General features: G+C 42.6%; 1 protein-coding gene across 1 annotated transcript in view; it reads left to right on the forward strand.

Moving 5' to 3' along the window:
- LOC150077636 (uncharacterized) overlaps window positions 1-24,575 on the forward strand; it is a 179,192-nt gene that overhangs the window by 81,022 nt on the left and 73,595 nt on the right. Inside the window, exon 5 of the mRNA XM_090385179.1 lies at window positions 13,667-13,796. Coding sequence (XP_090241305.1) covers window positions 13,667-13,796 — 130 coding nt within the window. The remainder of the gene's footprint in view (window positions 1-13,666; window positions 13,797-24,575) is intronic.

A 24,575-nucleotide genomic window follows, 5' to 3' on the forward strand; every position in this document is an offset into this window, starting at 1 on the left:
GCCAGAGTTAAATCTGAATGTAATCTCAATCTTAACTTCCTCCTGGCTAAAACCAAAGTCTTTTAAATTTTTATTAATTAAATCCTCCAAAATATCTTCCTTTGAATAGTCCTTCGGGACACCGTAGATCAAAATTGTAGGATCGGACAATCTGGGTTTTTCTATTGATAATCCTGCATTTTTTTTTTAATGCAGAAGCACTTGAGATCTTCTTGGCATCATCAGGATTTGTTGTCTCTAACAACACACCCTTGTTTCTCAAAAGACGTACACCCTTGATTTTCATGTCCTTGTGATCTTTTTCAATCACTTCAGTAACTGCCTTCCTGACATCCTGAGTAGACGCCAGGGACGATTCTGCTGAGGGCCTAAGTGTTAGTATGTTTTCGGAATCAGAGATCCCACTTCCGGAATCCATCCTATCTTCACCAGCAATTGATCTGCCCGAAGTAGCTGCCACCTCCACTGAAGAAGTTAGTAGTGGAATCTCTGTTATTTCAGGAGTCTGTCTATTTCGCTTTGTACTACCACGAACAGCTTCCGTAAAAGTCTTATGAGGATGTAGATCACGTTGGATCTGTATCATCTTGTCCAAAAGACCTGCTCTGATTTCCAATTCAGATGCTTTGGTCTTAAGTCGTTCATTGTCAATTAAGATTGCGGTGGTAACTGCCTCTAGATCCGCCCATAGACTATGAATGCGGTTAGAGGCAGACTTAGTTCTCTTGCTAGAATCCTTTGATAAAAACTCTCTCAGAGCTTTCCTGATTTTGGCAACTGTTGCATATACAATTGAAGCATTCAAAGACCCACCCAGGTCCAATCCCTCTGTTAGAGAAAGATCCTCAGATAATTCTGTTGGAACCGAGTTACTTTCGACAATGACCATCGGCTGCTCAGAAGCCAATGAAACAGAGGGACTTTCCTCCACCACAAGGTTTTTATCTCCTCGAGCTTGAGTAATTCTAGGAGTTTTGGGAGTTTTCTTCCCCCCTGCACCCCTTTTTCTTCTTACATGAATCCGTAGACTCTGATCCAGAAGAATTCTCAATGTCAATTTCTTGTGTCAGTAGCCTAACTTGGTCATGGTCCAAGTCAGTATCCATGTCAGATAACTGTAGGTAAAAAAAAAAAAAAACACACACAACTATTGTCTATCCTCTTGTTCTAAACTTGTCTTCTCAATCCTAATAGGATACTCACTAGTACCCTAAAGACGGAGTTACGTCAATATGTCTATGTTTAGTATGTATTTACACTTTTCCAGCTGGATGGAAAGTGGAAGGGAAGTTCTGAAATCTTCGAAAAGCAGTGTCTAGATCTCGGTCCCTAATAGCCTGAGACCGCCAGAAAAATTTTTGAAATTAAGTATTTTCTTAAGATCCTCACCTACCAATACCGGGATCCCTAGGACCAATAGATGAGGAGAAATATAAACTTTAAGATTGAAAAATGATAGCCCAAACAAGCCCACAATGTCATCCAACAGAAGGCTTAAATAAACTATTGAAAATATGGTATTAAGTCAAAATACTGCGATGGCGCTAGGAAATGTTTTCCGTCTCCATGACTACTTCAAAAAATGGAATATTTCAAGTGGCCATTTTCACCCATACAAAGTCTATGGGAGATTTCAGTGATATATGTATGAGCACTATGCAATGCAATGTACGACTATGAAATCAATTACTCAGTTTGTAATATAATCTCACGCTAATAATTCTACCACCCCACGGTCCCAACAACCAAAAAAATACCATGAACTCACCACAACTTTAAGTCAAGCGTAGGTAAAGTCAAAGATTCACAAATGGTAGGTTGAGTTGAAGCGAACTGGACGTTTTCAATATGCAGCAGTTATCCGGAACGTCGGTTATCCGGAATAATTTGAAAGTCTTTCCTTCTTCTTCCTTTTTATTAAGTTAACGGTAGTAAGCAAGCGCCAGTTAGGGTGATCGCGTTTGCAAATTGAATTTTGATTGCAACATGCGAATGGTCGAATTGACTGCTCGTTTAGAACAGATTGTACAAACAAGAAGCGCAATAAGCCGAAAACTGAAATTGTTTTTTGGTTGCGACCTCTACAATTTTAAGTGACCTTCACAAATGCGCTATAGAAAGATATCGCGGACACCTCTGGGTGTTCTCGGATTTCGGATTAGTTTTGCCCCAAATTCGTTAATAATCGGCCCGAAACTGAAATTTTTCTCAGTTTTTTTACGGAAAAAAAAACATGGAACGAAAAGATTTTAAGATTGCGACAAAAAACGGAAATTATTAATAGAATTAGAAAAGGTGGGAATTTAGAAAATCTCTCCCCGAAGAGTTTAATGCGGGGACTTCGGCAATTTACGAGAAGAATTCCAACGCCGTAACAGAATTTGGTCGATTATGGAGAGCGAAGAATCGAGGGTCCGGCATTACAAAGGGTGAGGGCGAAACGTGAAAATGCCGCTTTAGAGAGCGCGCTTATTTCGCGCTTTCTTCTGAAGCGAAGTTCGGGCAAACCAGTGGGTGGCCCAATGTCGCGTGAAAAAGCGTTGGATTTTAATCCAAAATTAAGAGGCAACGAAGCTTTTAAGGCAAGCGCGGGTTGGCCGAAAACCTTCAAACTGAAACGCGTGAAGTGGATGTTGAAGGCGAGAAACTTTCTGCGGGGGGGGGGGTTCCTTTAAAAGTAAGTTGGCTTCGGTTATAGCGGATTACGAAAAAGAAAACGTTCGTGACGTTGATGAGATGGGCTCATTATCGAAAACCGCATTACCGAGAAAAACCTTATGTGGGGGGGGGATATTTTATTATGATATTTTATATATATTTTTTTTTACGTTTTATTTTTAGACCTTATTTTAATCTATCCCTTAGCTATTTCTTTCCCCCTTTTCCTTGGAACCATAAAGGCTGTTGTTGTTATTTTCTTTATTCCTTTAAAGAGGGGGGTCCTCACTTCCCTTCCAAGGCCCACACGCTACCTGCTGCATAATATATTATTCCCTTAATTTTATCCTGTTTGCTCATCGGAAGATCCAAGTACTGAGGACTTTATTTTATTATTTTTTCTCTTTATATTAGCTTCCCTAGCTTGGATAGTTCGTACTACTAATTATAGCTCTGAGGTGTCCGTCTATTAAGACGAAACAAGGGGAATTAATACAACAAGTATTTATTTACCATTGTACAAGGATTATTTACACATTCATCATTATTCATAATATCAAAACTTTACACCACAGTAATTATCATATACATGAAATGGTGTCCTCCCTTAATCACCCTTCTTAAACAATCCATAAACTTCCACTATGTTTCATTACAAATTCTTAAATATTTTATCCTTTACATATGGTCATATATATATATATCCTTTTCAACATATACAGAATAACTCCAATAATATTTCACTCTCTCTCTTACATACTTTAAGGAGGAGATTTCTATCGAATACAATTAACTCCGTTAATAGCAATTAGGCAATTCCTGAAACCGACTGTTTCACTTTTAACACATTTCTTTAAAATTTCTCATCAATACCTCTAGTCACAGATGAGTAACATTCACTCACTCTCTCTCTATTTCTATTATATCCTATTCCTATCTTTAGAAATTAGTATTCTACACGTTACAATACTTCTAAAACTGTCCTGTCCAATTTTCTCCCATGGATTTCTTTACAACCCCGTTCTCGTTAGTAACATTCACTAAGCTGACTTATTTGGTATCTTTCTCTACCACCTGGGTGAGTTCCGATCCTTCAGGTCTTCCTGCGATTTCTTCCCTGATCTGCTAGGCTTACGGCTCTTTTCTGTCTCCACGTTGACCTTCCCACACTCAGGACTTCCTCCAGGTCATTCTGCCTTTCGCTATTAGTTTTCCCACTATACTATCATTTTACGGAACTTTCTATATGCGTTTCCCGCACTCCCAAAAAAATTATCTTTCCGCCACTCTCACGCCTCTCCGGGATTCTCCTCCGGATCTTTCCCTTCCAGGCTTCGGGACTCTGACTTTCGGGCTCTCTCTCGTCTTCTTCCTGCGTCCGAGTTTTGTTTCCAACTCTCCCTTATTTTTCGTCCAATCATTTTTTTCTCTCTCTCTTCATCTTTAATTTCATTCGCTTATTTTTTTTTTCTCGTCGCCCCGACCCGCGTCTGGTAGGTCGAGCTCCCTTCTTTGTGTCAAGAACATCCGGGCACTAAGCAATCTGTAGACCTATCTTTGGGATGCCCGCTACCACTTACCTCTTCCTTCGCGCTTCCTTCCAAGACACTGCCTGTGAAATTTGTGAGAGTGCCTCCCGTGTCGACCTCTTTGTACTTTGTTTAAAGCTCGAACACGGAGAACTCTCTGATCTGGGTCTTCCCTTTGGACGGGGTACCGAAACCACTTTAGGGGTGTGGGCGTTCTTTTGTCCCCCGTTACCGTCAGCAGGCCACAGCCCTATTTTTTCTGTAGGCACGAACTGCATCAAACTGGCCTACCCATTGTTCACAGTCTGGTCAGCGTCCCTCCTGCTGCTACGCTAATCTCTCACTTTCGAAGTATAAACAGACCACCAATTCTGCTGAGTGCTTGACTGTTTTTAACTTAGTTATTTATTAAAATTTGATAATTTATAAATTCCAAAAAATAAGTGTAAGAATAGTTCTTACACTTAAAAGAGAAGGGCCTGCGCCAGGTTTTAAGACGAGAAAAGAGCGAGTTACAGTTGCTGTAGATGCGCAGATTGTCGTTATCGGTAAGTCGAAAAAACCGGGAGCTTTTAAAAATATTTCTAATTTTCCTGTTTTGTATAAAAATCTTAAAATGCCCGGATGGTTGTTTCTGTGTTCCGAGATTAATTAATTTTTTTATTAAATTAATTATTTCATTTAATCGTAAGGTAAGATTCAGTTTATTGAATCTGATTTAATTAAATAAACAATTTATTTAATTTTATCGGAAAATTTTACGGTTCGATTATCCGGAAGAGGTGTGACATCAATTATTCCGGATTACTGACGTTCTGCTGCATATTGAAAACGTCCAGTTCGCTTCAACTCAATCTACCATTTCAAGGTTTGAGCCAAGCATGGTTATGGCGTATTTATTAACAGGCCACGGATCTTTGAGAGCCAAACTTACCGATGGAGCCGGATCCTCTTTGCACCTGTGGTAAAACGGAAGAACGGATCCATGTCTTACTGCTTTGTCCGCAGTATACGAACCATCGAGTATTGTTACTTAAACAGGTTCCAGGTGCAGCCGAGGAGAATGTAAAAATAGTAGTTGAGAACAAAAAGTACTTTGGGACTTTCCAGACCTTTCGAAAAGACTCGAACTGAAAACTGAAATTCAAATTGGAACAGACGAGTGAGAAGTTGACAAAATATATTTGTTTTGGTCCGTCGGATCTGAAAAAGAACATCTTTTTAGTATTGTGGAAAGAGACAGCACTTTAGGGCATCCCGTGTGGATTGTTTGAGAAAAGAATCGGCAGCTTGTCTGTCACTCTCACAGCCTACTTGAAAAATGCGTCTCTGTGATCACAAAATGGACGAGAGCGCTTTAAAATGGAGGATGACGCGTTAGTAAATGATTCCATTTTGTACTTTAGCGCCATCTACAATTTACGTGACTTTGAAAGTCCTTTACGGTGTTTCAAATAAATATCTGGACGAAATGGGAAAATTGAAGAGATTTCGCTATTTTGGGCCGTCTTTAACGAACTATACAACTCAGCTCCTATTGGACCCTTTCACCCGAAACTCAATATACAAGAATATCCTCGCATTACTTAATTTTAATAATTTTTGCATCGCCCCCGGTGGATATTTTTAGAGTAACGTTTAACCAATGTTAAATAATTGCAAAACTCTAAAATGCAACTTTTTATGATGGATGGGACACGAAGTTTCTTAGTGAGATGCATCTCAATCTCAATTTTTTAAAATTTAAATGGGCCTTTACGGTGGATTTCGGATAGAATTAAAGTAAAACAATTGTGAAAAGACCTTCTGAAAAGGAATAAAAAAGTTTATTTAGAATTTTTACGAGGAAATCAGTGGAGGTACACGTCTCAACGTTTTTGGTCTTCCTAATCAACAAGAATCGCATTAATGAAGATATTTTAGTATCTGAAGTGTTACATTGGCAAACGGCTTTTTAGACATTTTTGTTAAAGTTAAAGGATAACTGATAGAAGACAGAACCAACAAGAACTTTATAAGAGACCTAGTCTATAATTATCCTTCGACAGCAGTCTCCTCGTGGCTGTCTCTCAGTAATATTTTACGCTTGTGGATGGTTGCTAATGGACCCGACTGTTGTTTGTGGTGGAACATTCTACTCTATAAATTGGAGTAAATTGTAGCGCATAGGTTGAACCGACTAACAGAAATATTAACAGAATTATCCTGGCCTCGTTTTTTTTTTTTTTTTTTAGCAAACTAAGGATTAAGAATAGATAACCTAAGAGTAAAGAATTAATGAAGCAGTGATAATGGTCTCATGATGACTACTGTTCCTTTCTGGCCTCATGATGGACTCTTCTTAACACTAGAAGACGAGTATTGAGTTTACTACAGATGGAATCAATTTAGAATTGAAATGGAAGTTTCTTGCCTTGGGCAGCAGTCTCCTTGTGGCTGTCTGCCTGACAAAATCATACTTTTTGGACGGATATATTGATCTTGATTTGTTTCTGAGTGAGGCCCGTTTTTTGGTTGAGGAGAGGATTGGGACTAAAGTATGATTCTGTAGAGCTCTATCCGATCTTATCGGTTCCAAGGCAACTAATGTATCATCATCATTGTTGTCCTTTAAAGTATAAATAGAATAACTATTTGCGAGATATGTAAATTGAACTGTATTTCTAGCATTTACAGTTAAAATTGTAGTATCATCAACAAATAACATCATCTCGTATACTCGCGCAGTGCTGACGTCGTACAACGTGCTCCTCCAATGTCTGTAATATTTCAGTGCCACAGTAATCCCATGGCTTAAGTTTAATACCTTCAGACGCGGATTTAAGTCACCAATCCACATCTTTAAGTGATTCCGGAAGGAAGATACAAGGTAAAAAGATATTTATGATTTTAATATTAGCTATATCAAAAGCCAACAGCGCTCTACGTGCCTTTTGTGTCCCGTCTCTTAAACATTAGCTTCTCTCAAGGTCGTCCGTGCGAGCTTCCCCTCACTGCGTGGGCCGATTGTTTTGAAGCTGAAGCCGATTGTTTTGAAGCTAACTAACAGCCCTATTCGGCAACATGAAAAAAGTGACAAAGCGCCTATCGGGCATAAACACCGCAGTGATCCCTCATTGCAACCACCGCGATATACCGGAAAGTAAGGGTAACGCCGCCCAAGAGAACAAATCTTTCGATAGCCACGATATTTCAAGGGCATCTCCCCGCAAGAGCGAAGTCTCGGAATGCACAATTAATCGCATGAAACACACGAGAATGAGTCGCAAACTGAAATCTGTCCACAGCGAAATGAAATCAAAACGTAAGATTGCAATACCCCCCCCCCCACTCTTGAAAGAAAACAACTTTTTATTATTATTATTATTATCTGTTTATTTCCATAAGGAAACCACCCCGGGACGGCAAAGTGCCAGGAGGGTGCTAAGTACATATCAGGGTACGAGATACTACGTGCAGTGGGTTACATATACTGAACACGTAGTCTCGTCCCGAAATACATTTTATACACATTTTAAGTTTAATATATACAGTATTTACATATTAATGATTCTGTACATACATTCTACAACTCATATATTTACAATTCAGTAATAATTCCATCAATAATAATTCATCCACTTGAATTGTAGTAGTCAAACCAAAAATATTAAAGCAGCACCGACAGCGAACAGCAGAACCTCAGCCACACCCAAACTACCCAGCTTAATCACGATACGGAAAGAAATAACACTGCTAAAAACTCATGTAGCAAAGAAAGAAAAAGAATTCGGGGAACAGATTTTGAAGGTGCAGGAGGCTGATTGGAAAAGAAAAACAATTGCAATCGAGGAAGCATCTACGAAATTGTGTGAAGTCCTCGGGACAATCGCCCTCACCCTTCAGGAAATAAGTGCTGAACGGTGTCTCTGCACTAATGACCGCTGCATAGTCACAAAACGGGATGCAGCCACGCAAACAACACCCCTAGAGTCTGCCGAACTGCTTACACAAAACGAAAAGATGCACAATAAGAATCCCTTTAGGGTGGCTAAAGAAAATGAAAGGGCCCTTGAAACTCTTCTAATCAAATCAGATTACTGCAAGTTCCTCAAATCACTTGAGAATCGAGATCAGAAGAAGAAAAGCGACAAACGTCCACAGGAAGTAAACAAAGTCACCCGCGTAGTGCCGCACTAATAAGTTGACTCTGTTTCACGAAATAAATGATGATATTGTACCACACGATAGACATGATCAAGCTACTGAACCGAGAATCGCTGACCAGAAATGTGTATCGAGAAGAAAGAGCCCCACCCAATTTTCTCCCCCACTAGAAGGCAACCAAAGAATTCCAACAACATTAACAAACAAGCGATTATCAAAGGCTCATCCTAGTAAACAGACGCTCGCAGAGAAATATGACATCTCTATCGCTTTGCCCAGAACCAAGAATTTTGTCTCCCGGTTTGGACCCCTCAACAAGCCCCGATTCCATAAAGAGAATGTTTCTTGTGGAACACAATGTCCCCACCGAAGTAAAACAACTTAAAACTAGGCAAACTGGCTATGCCTCATTTCTAGTAAGGTGTTCACCCTCTGCCTACGAAAAAGTTGTGGATCCCGACTTCTGGCTTCCAGGAATACTTATCAGACCTTTCTCTGACGAAAAAAGGCCATCCCTTCAGCAATCCCTGCTTACTCGTCCTCTACAATAGCAATCATCTATTCCAAAAAACCTCCATCCATGCCCCACAATCAGGGTCTTCTCGCAAAATGTGCGCAGTATTGTTAAAAATTGGCCCTTTGCAATCTCTCCTCCTGCTCGACGAATATGATTTCATCTGTACCCAGGAAACTTGGCTCAACCATGGAAGACAACTCACCCACTTGGCCACTCCCCACCATTACAGAAATGTTCGCAACGGCAGGGACCACAGACGTGGAGGTGGCGTCTCCATCTTAGCGACTTAGTGACTCCCCCGCATTTGAAGTGATTTCTGCAATTTTTAAAGTTAAAGAAGTGAGAACTCAAGTTGTAGCGGTATATTTACCTCCTGACCATAATCCCGACACAAGGGATGAGTTAACTACCTGGATTATAGCCCACCTCAAGCCTCACATGCTCACCTTTGTTTTAGGAGACTTCAACATGCCCTCCCCAAGACATGAAGCTTCTATGAAGGACGTCGTACGCTCTTTCTCATCTCTAGGTCTTAGACTAACCCATACACAACGTACAAGACGACATCAAAATCTCGACCTCTTGTTCCATAACCTTGACCATCTCACTCTCACAACGCCGATTTTTAAGTTTGTGTCAGATCACCTCCCAATTTCCTTTGATAGTGAAAGCTATGTCTCCCCGACAACTTGAACATGACCATAAAGAATCCCAACTCAAGATCTTCTCATTAAAATATATGCAACCTCAAATCATCCTACAAAGACTAAAAGCTACAGACTGGACAAAAATTGCTGCTAGCCACCCTGATAAAACGCTTACCAATTTAGTTAACTTGTTAAAAGACATCGCCTGTGAAGGGGCCTCCAAATCTGTACGCCTGTCTCCCAGAACCAAGAACTGGTTTACCAGCGACGCAAAATTCGCCTTTATCATGAAACAGAAACTATACAGGAAATGGCAAAGAACACGGGATCTAGCCGACTACCAACTCTACAAAAAACATCGGGCACGCTTCCTACGCATTCGGAGGAAGGCGCAGAACGACTGGATTGCAAACAGAATAAAACTTGGGAAACGAATCTTCACCAACAAGAACCAACAGTCCCCCATGACCACTGACATCTTCCTCGCATGGGCTAACTCGCTCGCAACTAAGCCCCTATCTGCTCCAAACCCCTTTATTCGGGTTAATCCACCAGCTAACCAGACATCACTGGATAAAATAGCCATTACAAAGGAACGCCTTACTGAGGTTTTCAACAGTCTTCCCAACAAGTCTACCACTGGATGGATTCCCTATTTTCATGATTAAACTATGCAGTGTATATATCATTGACCTCTTGCTTGATGCGTTCAATTCTGTCCTCGTAACAGGAGTTTACCCTGCTATCTGGAACACATATTATGTTTCTCCCGTTCGAAAAAAGTGTAACCCAAAATCGCCTAATGACTACAGACCAATTTCCGTAGGATGCACTTACCTCAAAATCTTGGAAAAAGCCATACTTCCTGCTCTCACCCATCACATGTTCAGCCACAAACCTCCATACCTCCATAGTGTTCTACTTGGACGGTCCACGATCACCAACCTCTTGGACACGCTGTTCAGAATTGAAAGTACCTTAAGCAACAAAGAGCAACTGGATATTGTGTTCCTCGACATTAAAGCGGCTTTTCTCAATATGTCCACCCGTGCATTATGTACCATACTGTGCAACTACTTCAAAATCTCTGGCAACATCCTAGTTCTCCTTAGGAAACTCCTTCAGTCCAGGACCCTATGGATCAGAAATCAAAACCATAATCACCACATTCTCTGCTCCAGAGGGCTCACCCAAGGGGGCGTTCTCTCTGCCGCCCTATTCGCCGCATCTTTAGAACCCTTCCTAGCAAACCATACTAATTTTACCACTTACGCTTCCTAGCAAACCGTACTAATTTTACCACTTACGCGGAACACATACAAGTTCAAAAGCTACAGATATGCGGTTATCCTCTATAAAACTATTGTTCTGCCAATCCTTGAATTCAGTTCACCCATCTGGAATCCTCACACAAACACTTTAACTAACAAAATTGAAGCAGTCCAAAAAAACTTTGTCCGTTACCTTACGTACCGCAATCCTCTATTCTATCACTCAGTGTATTATGAATCGCTGTGTGATTACTTTCATCTGAGGCCTCTGTGCACTAGAAGAGTTACTGCTGACATCGCCCTTCTAGCCAAAGTAATCACTGGAATTTACGAAGCATCTGATATCCTGAGTAAAATAAACTTCAATGCTCCCTGTAGACAAGTCAGGAACCTTACACCGTTTCGCCTTGACTCTGCCAACACGGACTTAATGAAGTTCAGTCCACTGAACAGAATCAGCAAATGACTCTCTCATTGACTTCTTTGACAACTCCTAATCACTGATGAACTCCATCCACAAGTTTGCCTCTTCACTTAAACTGTAAAGTGACTAGCTCACATCTAATTATTGTAGCTTATTATTTGTTATATTATTTTTCTTTTCTCTAACGGATTAATTATTACTTGTTTTACCGGTAACTTAACTTAATACAATCCTCTTTTGTACATATGCTTTTATTGTTTGAATCTATATCAATGTTTATCGTCCTGTAGGATTTCATATTATTGTTATTATGTTTATTGTTCTGATCTCAGATACACTGTTAATGGTTACCTGTTGTGTATCTTGTTATTAATAAAATAAAAATAAAAAATATATTAAGTTCTTCATCATCACAAAATGCCCCCAGTCTCTCCAGTTTATCAGTGTGAGCTCCAAACGACAGCTACATGAACTGGACCTTCATGCGATTGGTTCTCCATTAACAAAGAGAAAACTGCACAACTCTCTATCACCAAGAAAAAAAAAATACCAACGATGTGAACATCATTATAGCGAACTCTCCAGTTGAAAAAGTCACCCAACATAAAGATATGGGTGTCATCTGGGACAAAGACCTCACCTTGCCTCACTTTAATGCCACTCGAACGAAAACATATTCGGCTTTATGGGCAGTAAAACAAGAGATCTCCAACTTCCATAACCCGGACCTTATCATCAAATGCATTCTTCGTTGCATTTTCCCAATTCCATTATATGCCTCAACTATATGGTCGTCAGCATCCTCATCATACCAAGCCAGGTTCCTCTCCCTGGAATTCTGGATCTTGAAATGGCTAAATAGGGTTGCGGGATTAACACCTACAGTCTCAAAATCTGTTCTGGTCACCAATCTTAATACGCTTCCTTGGAGGTATCTCATCATTTCTAGGAACCTTCTGACCCTCTCTCAGCTTCTATCCGGAAAACTGAAGTCACCCGATATTTGGGATATCATCGCCAGACCGTCCGACAGGAGAAGATGCCAGTCCAACACCTCCCCATACAGATCTAAGCTGCCGTAGCATGTCCTCCCTGGATAACATGTTTCCACATAACTCCTTCCAGATAGTTAATAGATTAGCCATAGACGTTGAGAAACTTTGCAAGGACAGAACATACAGAGCTTCCATTCTTGCAGACATGTATTCCTTAGTCACGTTCTAGGTGGACTCTCTGTGATGCCGCACTATCCACGCTCCGATGTATCCGGATGCACTTTTATTTGTTGTAACTTGATGTTTTTGTATTTGTTTTAACTTTGTTTTTGTATCTTCACCAGTGGCTGTTTAAGGCCGTTTATTGTATCTGACTCTGTATACAATGCATTTGTCTGCATTTTATGTTTTATCTCTGTATGGACATTTCTTCGGAAATAAACTGATAATAATAATAAAAAAATGTGAATATTTACTTCTATAAGTTTATTTGAGTTTTTCAACCGAGTACCTACATTTTCTCCGTGGTAATGAGGCTTCGATATTTTTTCACTTGCGTTTTTTTTTTTTTTTTTTTTGCTAGCTTCCAGGGTTGGGCAACCTGGAAGCGGGATTACTGGCACCCGCCTGTATTGCACTATGTCCAGTGGGTGCGCGATTTGTGAACGGGGCGCTAAAAGTGATACTAAACGCAGGCCCGGCTCCTCGTGCCTAGGGATGGGCATCAGGCAGTCGCTGCCCACTGTCGGCGGCTCCCAGGAGGGGAACAACACACCACGCGCTAATACTTACTACATAAACGCTGCTTTTCAGGTCCGTTCTGTACAGCTTCTGCACCAGCGCAGACGTACAAGGCGGAGGCCCAGGAGTTACCCTCGATGCGGGTAAAACACACACACGGCGGGGGAGGGGTTGCTCTGGCAAAGACGGATTCTGGGGAACGAGGCAAGTGAAGCTAGCACAGTGGGGGAGCCACCCACATTTAACCTTATGATTTTTATTGTAAGGGGTGCTCTAAATTGAGAGGTAGACAGAGGGGAAATAACCGCTTTCGAGGAAATGAGGGGTGTGGTCGCAACGACGCACGTGGGATTTCAGGCGAGACTCCCTCGACTTAATCTCCCCCCCCCTCTTCGCCCTCGTCGTGGCGTCTCTCCCCGACCGGCACTACGTCGGCAACTCCCCGCGATTCAAAAGACTGTACTTCGTCGGGTCGATAAGAATTCTGTTCTTTCACGCGTGCACCAGAATGGCGTGACCTCCGTATCAAATTGCGCGAATCTTTATCGAACGCTACAACGATTCTGGCTCATCGTTACAGCGAATCAAAAACGCGGCGCAGCGCCCAGAGTCGCACGATTTCCTGGCCGGCCCCGCGCCGCGCATTCCTCAAACTGCTCCGCTGACGTGTATGCAGGGGGGAGGAGAAAGGGAACCCCTGGGAGTTGTCTTTAACGGAAGTCTGATTGTTTGTTGCAGGCTGAGCACCCGGAAGTGTACCTGAAGGAAGGACGCTACACCGGCCCAGCAGGTGTTTCCTTCGGAGTTCCGAGCCCATCGCCACCGGGATTTCTCGCCACCCCCGAAGCCCAGTCCCCCGTAGCCTCAGGTAAGCGAATGGTTTCTGCTTTAAACAAATAAATAAATAAATAAGATCTTAAGAGGTAAAGTGTAAAGTGGGTTTAGTGTCAAGCGGCACCAGGGGTTTCTCCCATCTCCGCGTTGTTTACTTTGTGATGGGAGTGCCAGTTTGGTGGAAATACCAGAGGTTTAAAAGTGTATGGATATTGTATGAATGTAGTGTCGTGTACCGTTGTTCATTTGGTCGTTTAGCCGCTGGACTCCTGCTGAGGCCCGACGTTGCCCCACCTTCGCCCCGTGGAGGCAGACCAGGAACCCAGTAGTTTTAGTTTCACTCTGGCAGGTCCTGCCACCTAATTTCCTGAGATTTCAGAGGCTAGGACCTAAAAAAAAAAAAAAAAAAAACGCGCGCGCTCTTTTATATGCACATACGTACAGACAGAGACATATATCCATCATCGTCGGTTTGATGATCGTTAGGTGAGGGGGATAACGCTTGCATAATAAAGGCCGAAAGAATGGGCGAACGGGAATTTTGACATAATTAAGTTTTTGTGTGTGGGACATTCGCTAGCATAAAGATAGAGTGGGTGGGAGACTGAAGGCTGGGGGGGTTAAGGCAAAAATATGGGGATGATAGAGTAGGCAACCCCAGAAGTTGGTGAGGCAGGCCCATGCCTCACCAACAGAAAGTAGGAGGCGCCGGGGGGACCGTCCCACCACCGAAGCAGGGGGGGGTGTGGAAAGGCACCAGGCAAGGGAGCCCGGTGTGATCACCAACAAGCTTCTGCAGGAAAAATATACAATGACCCTGTTCGTGGTGTCGAATCTGGTGTCATGTCCGAATTGTCATCCTTGGGACCTGGATCCCGTCCATGTTAGTCCTTTTCCTCAGTGTGGTTTATTTCCTAAGCTTTCCAGTTCTCAGGAGTGTGTCCTGTTCACATAGCCCCAGCTGGTGGGATGTCTAAGTTTCGTAGTAATCTGCATTTGTCTTTCATGGGACATGGGCCCCATCCATGTTAGTCTATTTTCGTATAGTTTGTTTCCTGAGTTTTCTAATTCTTGGGGGTGGATCATTTCTGATGTCCCAGTCCTAGCGAGCTGAAGAACGGATGTTCTTTGGTTATAATGGTAGTGGATTGTGGTCTGCGGCCATTTGGTTTCTCCTCCTCGCGAACAGTGCCTGTGCGTAATCCGAGAAGGCTTGATACTCCTCCTTGGTGTCTAGGAGGTGATGTTCTTGTCCCTGTGGTAAGTAGTGGATTCTGGTGAGTAAAACACCACATAGGTCTTCATAGAGCTTGCAGTCATACATTAGCTGCTGCCAGCTCTCCAGCCCCCCCGCAAGTGCAAGTTGGATCAACCTGAATCCCAAGTAGAGACAGTTTGGCATTAATAGCTCCGTGTCCAGTTAAGAGGTACGTTACTTGTAGACCTGGGGAGAACCAGTATTGGGTAGAAATATCTTTGTGATCTCTCCCTTTTGAGAGTTGCTCCACCTTTCCTGCCATGCCTACTGTAAGTTTGTATCCTCTTCTTTTCCAACATTTCTGTTGCTGGTTAGGTCAATAGTGAACCCCAGAAAAGTCTGTTGGGTGCCTTTGTCTACGTTTTACAGTAGGCCGCGTTGTATGATTTCTATGTCCAGCGGGAGAGTGCCTGCGAGCACTTGCAGGGCGTGGGTGCTCACCGTGCGGCAAGCGCGAGTGATGGTTAGGAGGATGGATCTGTGAATTTGGTCCGTGATATGTCTGTTTACTGCTGTTGTAGTTTTTTGAAACCATGCACCGGATGCGCAGGTGACGATCGGAGTGAAGATAGTTTTGAAGACGTGTGACCCTGGCAACCATGGCTGCGTAGCGTCTTATTTTTTTACGGAGATATTTCAGATGGTCCTGAAATGACAGGTTTTGGTCCAATATCACGCCTAGGTATTTCAGTTGGTTGGAGAAGATCTTTGCTGTAAAGTTCACGCAGATACCACGACTCTATAATACCCTTCATGGCACCATGCCAGGGGTTAACAAGCGACAGAGATAACCTCGCCGGAAGAATAAAGATTAAATTATATGAACTAAAATAATAGAAATTGCTGTAACAAAAGATGGTTTCCTTGAGTCTGGTTTTCTGTGAGATTCGTGCCCAACTATAACGATCCGAAATCAGTTTGTAGTTGTGCGGACCACGTGCAGACCTAGGATGAGCCGTCTGTACTTTTTATCATTGGACCAGATGGAGCTTCTGATAAGGGAGGAACCGATCTTTCAAATGTAATCTCCAATGAAGAGCAAGCAGTTATTCGCAATAATTATAAAACAGTTATCAGTCCAAACTAGAGTTTGAACACTCTAAGAGTAGAAAACTTGCTTCTTGCCCTAATGGAAGCCCAGCATTCTGGTCTCTTGCCAAAGCTATTGGCTGCAACTTTCAACTTTTGCCCATCTCTGCTCCCACCTCTGTCCAAACCAGATGGTTCTGTTGTTACTTCAGCCAAGGATAAAGCTGACCTGCTAGCATCCCATTTTCCTTCCAGCTCATGTATTATTGATCTTGGTAAAACACCTCCCACCATTCCCCACACGCTCCATTCAATGTCTACTGTGGCCTTCCGTCAAAAGGATATCAGAAGGATTCTGATGAATCTTGATGCTAACAAAGCTCCCAGGTTCTGATGGTATTTCTCCACTTGTTCTCAAAACCTGTGCTCCTGAACTTACTCCTATTCTTTGCCGTCTTTTTTCACTTTCTTATTCCAAAGGTGTTTTTCCTTCTACTTGGAAATTTGCTCATATCCAGCCAGTTCCTAAAAAGGGGGCAAATCCCTCCCATCCAATTATCGTCCCATTGCAATTACTTCTACTCTTTCTAAAGTAATGGAGAAATTAATTAACCGCCAACTCTTAAACTACCTAGATACCTTCCGTCTGATCAACGATCGCCAGTATGGATTCCGTCAGTGTCGATCCACTGGTGATATTCTGGCTTATGTTACCCATTAATGGACTAATTCAATGGAAAGGTTCGATGAAACACAAGTAATTGCTCTTGACATCTCAAAGACTTTCGATCGTGTTCGGCATAAAGATCTTCTAAATAAGCTTCCATCTTATGTTTTACCAACTGTTTTTGGTAATTGGTTATCCAGTTTTCTCTCTAATCGCTCACTGAGGGTGATGGTAGATGGTTCTCTGTCTTCTAACTTCTCCTCTAATGCCGGTATCCCCCAAGGTTCAGTTCTTTCCCCCATTCTTTTCCTCTTGTATATCAATGACCTTCTTCCATTGACTGCAAATCCTATCCATAGTTTTGCCGATGATAGCACATTGCATTCCACTTTCCATTTTGAGAAACCTTGTCCTGCTCAATTAGCTTCAACTTTTCGAAAATCTGCTAGTTTTTTTGTTGTTTTCTTCGTGCAGCAGAACAGGCAAATCGACCAGAGAACACGCGCAATTTACAGACACAAATACCGCAATTTACAGACACAAATACTGGTTTATGTAAGAAATTACGAATGACCTTTTAATATAATAATTTGAATTAGAGCAAGTACAAGGGTGAGTCACTATGCGTTCCGCCTACTAAAAAAATCGAATGGAGCCACGTAAGGCCTATAGGAGGCGGGAGGCGTCACGCTCCACCGCTGCTGAGCAATCTTTGATGATGCAATCTGCGCTGTCTTCGGCTTTGCATTATCCACGTGAAATTTGATGTCCTCCTGATTTAGTTCGGGTCTTTTGGCTTTCAAAGCTCTATTTAGCTTTTACAGGGTCAAACAGCGTCTTGTTGCTTACTTTCCAAGAAGTCGATAAGAATAAATGCCATTTTGATCCCAGAAAAAGGTGGCCACCAGTTTTGTCGACGATTTTTGAAAGTTTTGGCCTTTTGTTTACGGGCGATGTCGTTCGAGTGTGCCCATTTCACGGATTGTCGTTTGGTTTGGGGATCATAATGAAAGAGTTAAGTTTCACCACGTGTGACGACCCCTTTGAAGCACTGACGACAAAACCTCTCCATGAGGTCTTCGCAGATATCTCTTTCCTCTTTGCCTCTCGTATGAGAAGCTTTGGCACCCACCGAGAACAGTTTTCTGTTGACGGTGTTCAAAACACTTCCCTTTGACAATTTCGCAGCGTTCATCGCTTGTCTGCTGGTTATGCACGTGCCATTTCCAATGGGTTGGTTAGGCCTGACGGAGCCGAGTGGTCAGGGGTGTGGGTGCAGTAGCACGCGTTCTTTTAGTGGACCGCGGTTAAAATCCGTGACTGCTAAATACGATTAACGTTTGTATCGATCGATTTATTGTAAATTCCACCGACCTGGTGGTCGTGCCGGAGTATGAACAAGAACATTTTTTTTTTAATGAGTTCCTCCTTTTCACTGTTTGTGATAGACGTTGATCTTCTGGCTCTTGGTTCGTCCTTCGTGCCGAAACCGTTGGACCCACCTCTTCCTCACGGGCTGCTAGAAGGTTTCGATGGATAATGTGGCCTCCATTGGTAATTGGGTACTCGGTAGCACAACAAGTGTGCGTCATAAAATGATGTTATCCTCGAGTACCCATCCGAGAGAGCGACATAAAGAACGTTATAGGTCGACTCTTACCAACCTGTCTGCCTTAGAAATATGTTCCCGACGAACATTTCAACAATCTTCAAATTGACCCCAACAAACTATTGGACGACAAGAAATACGGGACGAATTCGTGGAAGACTCGCACCGAAGCACTGGCCTACAGTGAATCCGAACACGATAGTAATAATTAAAAAAGTTCTTTAATAAGTTAAATCGTCTACATTTGGATTCCATGCACAGATACGCGGAGGAATCTTAGAAAACATTGATACGCAAGTGACCAAGCACAGAAATACAAAGTTCAGCAACAAAATAGCCATTAAAAGCAAATCTCAGAATAGAGAATTAATCGTAATAAAAACAAACGAGACTACAAGTTCGGCATAACGTAACAATGACATCAGCACACTAGGACCGGCACTTGCACACCTCGTCCTTTATATACAGTAAGATAGGCCAAGATGTCATCTCGATGTCGCTTGTCAACAGACCATAGGTCATTGTGGACGTTCAGCGAGCTGAGAGTGTCCAAAGTCACATTTGGGAAGTGTCTACTGAAACTCGGGAGCCTTGAGCACAAAGAGGGGGTACTGCGGAGGTGTCACGTCAGTCCATCTACCAGTCCTTCGCACGCTGCCTACGGACCGATACATTCTTTCTTTGGCTGTCTTTTAATAGATTGTAACAGAATTTATATTGCAAACAACGCTAATTCTCCTGGGTACACATGTTCAAACCTAAGTTTTCTCCCTCTTCTAAATATACCGGTACATACCTATTGCTTATACTATAGGCAACTGTATTGTCAAACATTATTATCAGTTTATTAGCCACAAGAAACCGTGGGTCACCCCGGGTCGGCAATGCAGGAGGGTGTGGAATTTACATACTGAGGTGCGAGGAACCGCGTGCACAATGTATAAAAGTACATGCGTGCTCGACCTGAGATATTTGCAGAATTCAACTTACATAAAAAGCTTGAAATGAAAAACAAAGTTAGAGAGAGAGAGAGAGAGATAATCTTTAATGCCCTTCACGGCCAAAAAGCCAGGGGTTTACATTTTTACAGAATCCCGAAACGTCCGGGAAAATAGAACAATTAATTTACAAAAACAGGTAATTTTACAAAAGAAAACATATTTTTATACAAAGGAGAGAACTCCTTACGAGAGTTAGGTCTGATTGAGCTGGCTTAACATCGAGATAAGAGCACCAGCTCAATCAGACGGGAACAGATGCAAGGTACACATGTCATTGCTGATTAGTCCTAGTAGACGTAATTTTTTTCCTGTAAGTCCGGTCAGCAGCGAATTTGTTCAGGTCGGCGTCAAGTGCCTGGGTTTGCTTGAACATATGCTGAGGGAGGAACCTGTCCGAGAGATGGAGTCTCGCTGAATGTGAGTAGAGCTCGGGATTGGCCCTAAGGGCAGCAGGGGGAATCCTCCAGCCACAGGTATCCCAGAATGAAGGTGTTGCGATTATGCCTGTTATCATCTTGACTGTTGCTAGGAGGCGTTGGTCGTCGATTAAGGTGGGAAGCCGTGGAATCCCGAGAGAGTTGGCAAGCTGCGTGGTATGAATCAGAGCTGGAAGGTTGTGCTTCCTGTTGGCCCACTTTAGGAGCCAGAATTCTGTGGCAAAGAGTGGTTTCTTTATTGATGGTGCCGCTGACGCCCAAATTTCAGCAGCATAGAGTAAAGGTGGAAAGATGATTGTTCTTATGTACCTCACGGTTGTCTTTTTATCTCTGATATGAAGGAGATGTTGTTTTGCTATCCACCGGAGTCTTGAAGCACGTGTGAGGAGCATGTCTATGTGGGCGTTGAATCGAAGTTTGGAGTCGAATACAACGCCCAGATCACGATGGCTGGATGCAATTGGGATGAGGGTGTTGCCGACCGAAGGCTGGAGAGAAGAAGGAGTTTGCTTCAATGAATACACCATGATTTCGGACTTAGCAGGATTGATCTTGAGCCCGAACTGGCAGAGGTAAGATGTGACTGCAGTGAGAGTGTTGTTAATTTCCGTTTTTACCAGATCAAGGTCTTGACCAGGGATGATGGGAGTAAGTATCTTGATATCATCTGCATAGCTCAGTAGACATCGAGAATGTGCAACCAGTGGGAAGATAATAGATGAGAACAGAAGGCCGGAAAGGACCCCCTCCTTGTGGGACTCCTGCGGTGACGGATCTAGTAAGGGTGCGATCTCCTGTATGAAGCTTTATAACTCTGTTATTCAGAAGAGAGGAGAGAAAGCATAATATATTCCCTGTGATCTGGAAGTGGCATTCCAGGAGAGTGAGTAGTTGGTTTACTTGGACGGCATCAAATGCAGCCTCAATGTCTAAGTAAGTAACAGCTAGTTCGTGTCTTTTCTCGAATGCTGACAAGATAGTATTCGTGGTGGCTAGCAGATTTGTGATCGTTGATCTGTTTGGAAGGGAATAGTGAATTTGGGCTGGATTACTGGGCATGATCTGCTTAGTGAGGATCGGGAGTAAGGTCTTCTCCAGGAGCTTCAGCAGGCTGGAGGAGTTGGAGATGGGTCGGAAGTGTTTAGGTTTCGATGGCGACTGAACTTTGGCTAAAGGTTTGATGAGATAGTTTTCCCATTGCTGTGGAAAAATCTGGTTCGAGAGTAACTGGTTGAAAATAATTAAAAGTGGCTGAATAATATACGAACTTAGGCATTTGAGCATGAATTGGGGAACTCCATCATCACCAGTGGTTGACGAGGCAGGTAGAGAATTGATGGCGACGATCAGCTGTTGTTTTGTGATCTGAATGGTGTTCAACACTTCTTGCTGGGTGGGCTCTGTTAGTAGAGCCAGATCTGAGTTTGGCATAGGATGACGATTAAATCTTGTGACGAAATCGAGCCACAATTCAGGATCAAGTTGCAAAGGAAAATGAAGATTCACTTTCTTGTATGGAATTTTTCCTTTAGCCAGATCTCGGTTAACGTATAATTTGATTGCCTCAGATTTCAGGCGATTGAATTGAGCCCGTGCCCTTGAATAAACGATGCGATCATTGACATTTTGCGACTGTTTCCATGTGCGATGGAGCTGTTGCTTCAGCTGGAAACTCATTTTGAGTTCTGAATTCCACCAAAGTCTTGTATATGGACTGATTGCGATTTTTTTAGAGGCGGCATATTTGGCAACCGTGTTGATCCAGTTTGTGAGAATGTTCACAGCTATTTCTGGGTCACAAGTCTCTAAGGCCGCCCAGGGAATGAGAGAGGCGGCTCTGATGCACTTATCTACATCAAGTAAGTTGAGACTAGTGATGTCAACCTTTTTTGTTGTCCTTCTGGTTTCTAATTTGGGGGCTGGCAGATATGCAGTCACATGTATTGGGACATGATCAGAGTCGAATGACGTTTCTGCAATGTAATCAAGGGTGCAAGGGATAGAGGCTAGAACTAGATCTAAGAGGTTATTCCCCCTGGTTGGAGCTTCGTTAATAAGTTGTAGATCAGCACATCTCAAATGTGCCAGAAGATCTTTTTTCAGATTAGATAGCTGAGGAGGTAAATTGAAATCACCACAAACTAAGTGAGAAGCTGTGGGATGCAGCTGATTGATTATCCAGTTGGAAACTTCAATGATGATTTGCTGGGAAGGCGTTGGAGGTATGTACACCACACAGATGTCAAACGTCACGAAGTTGTATCTTAACGTAACGAGGATTGCTTCATAGTTAGGGGAGTTACTGGATTTATTATCCAATAGCTTGAAAGTGGATTTCTTGTAAAATATTGCGACGCCTCCACCCTTGCGTGCAATCCGAGATGTGAATACGACCCCATAATCAGCTGGGGCAGCTGCTGCTAGGAATTCTTCATCGTCATTGAGCCAGGTTTCGGTGATGGCGAGCAGGTCAAAATATCCGGGGAGCAGAATTTGCTCCATAGTGTTAAGCTTGTTCCTAAGACTACGCACATTCTGATAAAATATGGTGCAGGCAGGTACTCTAGGTACTTTGATACGGACAGGTGGTCTCTGACATAGCACGACTCGATTCAGCAGGGTGTGTCTAGGACTGATGAGCACAGGAATCGGCATATTGGTGTTCCGTGTCTGTGGTTCTAGTTGCGGTAACGAGATCTGGGATTGCTATGAATCAGGGTACCATTGGTGGGAGTCCTTTCCATTACTTCTATATCGCTGCCCTTTATGCCCGAGATATGGCATAACAAGAGCTCCAGCAGGCCAGATTTCAGGATTGAAGAGTGCTTCAAAATCTGCATCAGCTACATCGATCTTAAAGGAGGCGTAGGTGGGATATTTTGTGGATAGCTTGGTGACTCTACCATTCATTTTGAATGCAGCAAGAAGGTGTTCCACATCATCAGCTGTGGTAGTAGGGGAGAGCCTACTAATGAAGACATTACGGATCCGCTTGCTCATCATTCCAGTGTTCGCAATTTGCATCTTGCTGAAGTGCAAATTGGTTCCAATAACTTTACGATTGGGGCTCAGTTCCTTAAGAGTTGGATTACGGGTCAGTGTTTGTTCTTTTGTTCGTTGGCTTGCAATCGTTGCATACGTTGTAGTGTCTCTATGGGTCTTTACATTAGATACAATCGTAGTCCCTGCATAATGGTTACCTCTCACGTTGTTTGAGGCGGAACCACAATTGCGATGTACTTCAGCAGCCAAAGCATTATCCGGTTTTGAGCGCGAGGACCCCATATGTGAGTTTTGTGATCGCGAATAGGTGCGATTTGGCAGATTCTGCTCCTGATGAATTGAAAAGCCTTTTGTGGCAAATGAATTTCCCTTTTGTGGCAAAGGGAAATTGTGGGAGCGAAGTTAAAAAATATGTAATTAATGATATTGAAATTTCGCAAGATTATTTAATGAAAAAACTTTCAAGCCTACAGACTAGTAAGGCTCCTGGAGTTGATGGAATATACCCTATAATCTTGAGAGAGGCGGCAAGCGAGTGCATTGAACCACTGTGGCTGGTTATGCGAGCATCACTAGACTCTGGGGAGATTCCCTTGGATTGGAAAAGTGCAAATGTATCTCCCATACATAAGGGTGGCTCTAAAAGTGAAGTGGGAAATTATCGACCTGTCAGTCTGACTTCAGTAGTAGGGAAAATCATGGAGGCAATGATCAAGGGTGGAATTCAGGATCATTTGGATCGAATTGAAATTCTCAAGGATATTCAGCATGGTTTTGTAAAGGGAAAATCATGTTTAACAAATCTGGTTCGCTATTTCGAAAGGGTCACTCACGAGCTGGATTTAGGGAATAATTTCGACATTGTTTATTTAGATTTCAGCAAAGCTTTTGACTCAGTCCCACATGAGCGGTTGCTTTATAAGCTGGAACAGGTTGGAATCACTGGAAAAATCCTTAGATGGATAGAAGGATGGCTTCAGGGCAGGAGGCAGAGGGTTGTGATAAATGGCTATTCCTCAGATTGGGTTGATGTAAGAAGTGGGGTTCCCCAAGGATCAGTATTAGGACCACTGTTGTTTTTAATTTTCATAAACGACATTAATGAAGGGATAGAGGGCGTGATGTCTAAATTTGCAGATGATGTTAAAATTGGTAGAGTAGTTAATGATCACTGTCAAGCTGAATTTCTTCAGCGAGACCTAGATAGACTTCAAGAATGGTCAGAAAAATGGCAGCTGTGCTTTAATCCAACAAAGTGTAAGGTATTACACCTGGGAAACAGTAATCCCAAAATAACTTATTCACTTGGTGGAGTTCAACTAAACCCAGTACTGGAGGAAAGGGACTTGGGTGTTACGATACGGTCAGACATGAAATTCTCTGAGCATTGTAAACAGGTTGCAAGGAAGGCCCATGGTGTCCTATCGATGATCTATCGAACTTTTGCAAGTAGAGATAGGGACGTGATAATCCCATTATATAAGGCCTATGTTAGACCACACTTGGAATACTGTGTTCAAGTATGGAGACCGCACCTAAAGAAAGACATCGAGCTTCTTGAAAGGGTGCAAAGAAGGGTAACTCGCCTGGTGAGATCGGCAAAAGGGCGTCCTTATGAAGAAAGACTTCGAATATGTGGGTTGCAGAGTTTGGAAACTAGACACCTTAGAGGAGATTTGATTGAGGTGTTTAAGGCTCTGAGAGGCATCAGTAAAATGAATGAGGACAAAATTTTCAAGATTATAAATGATGCTAGAACTAGGGGACATAAATTCAAGTTACGGGGGGAAATGTTTAGATTGGACTGCA

Source organism: Mastigoproctus giganteus, chromosome 11 (assembly GCF_048544385.1).
Source record: "Mastigoproctus giganteus isolate SK-2022 chromosome 11, ASM4854438v1, whole genome shotgun sequence".
NCBI lineage: Eukaryota > Metazoa > Arthropoda > Arachnida > Uropygi > Thelyphonidae > Mastigoproctus > Mastigoproctus giganteus.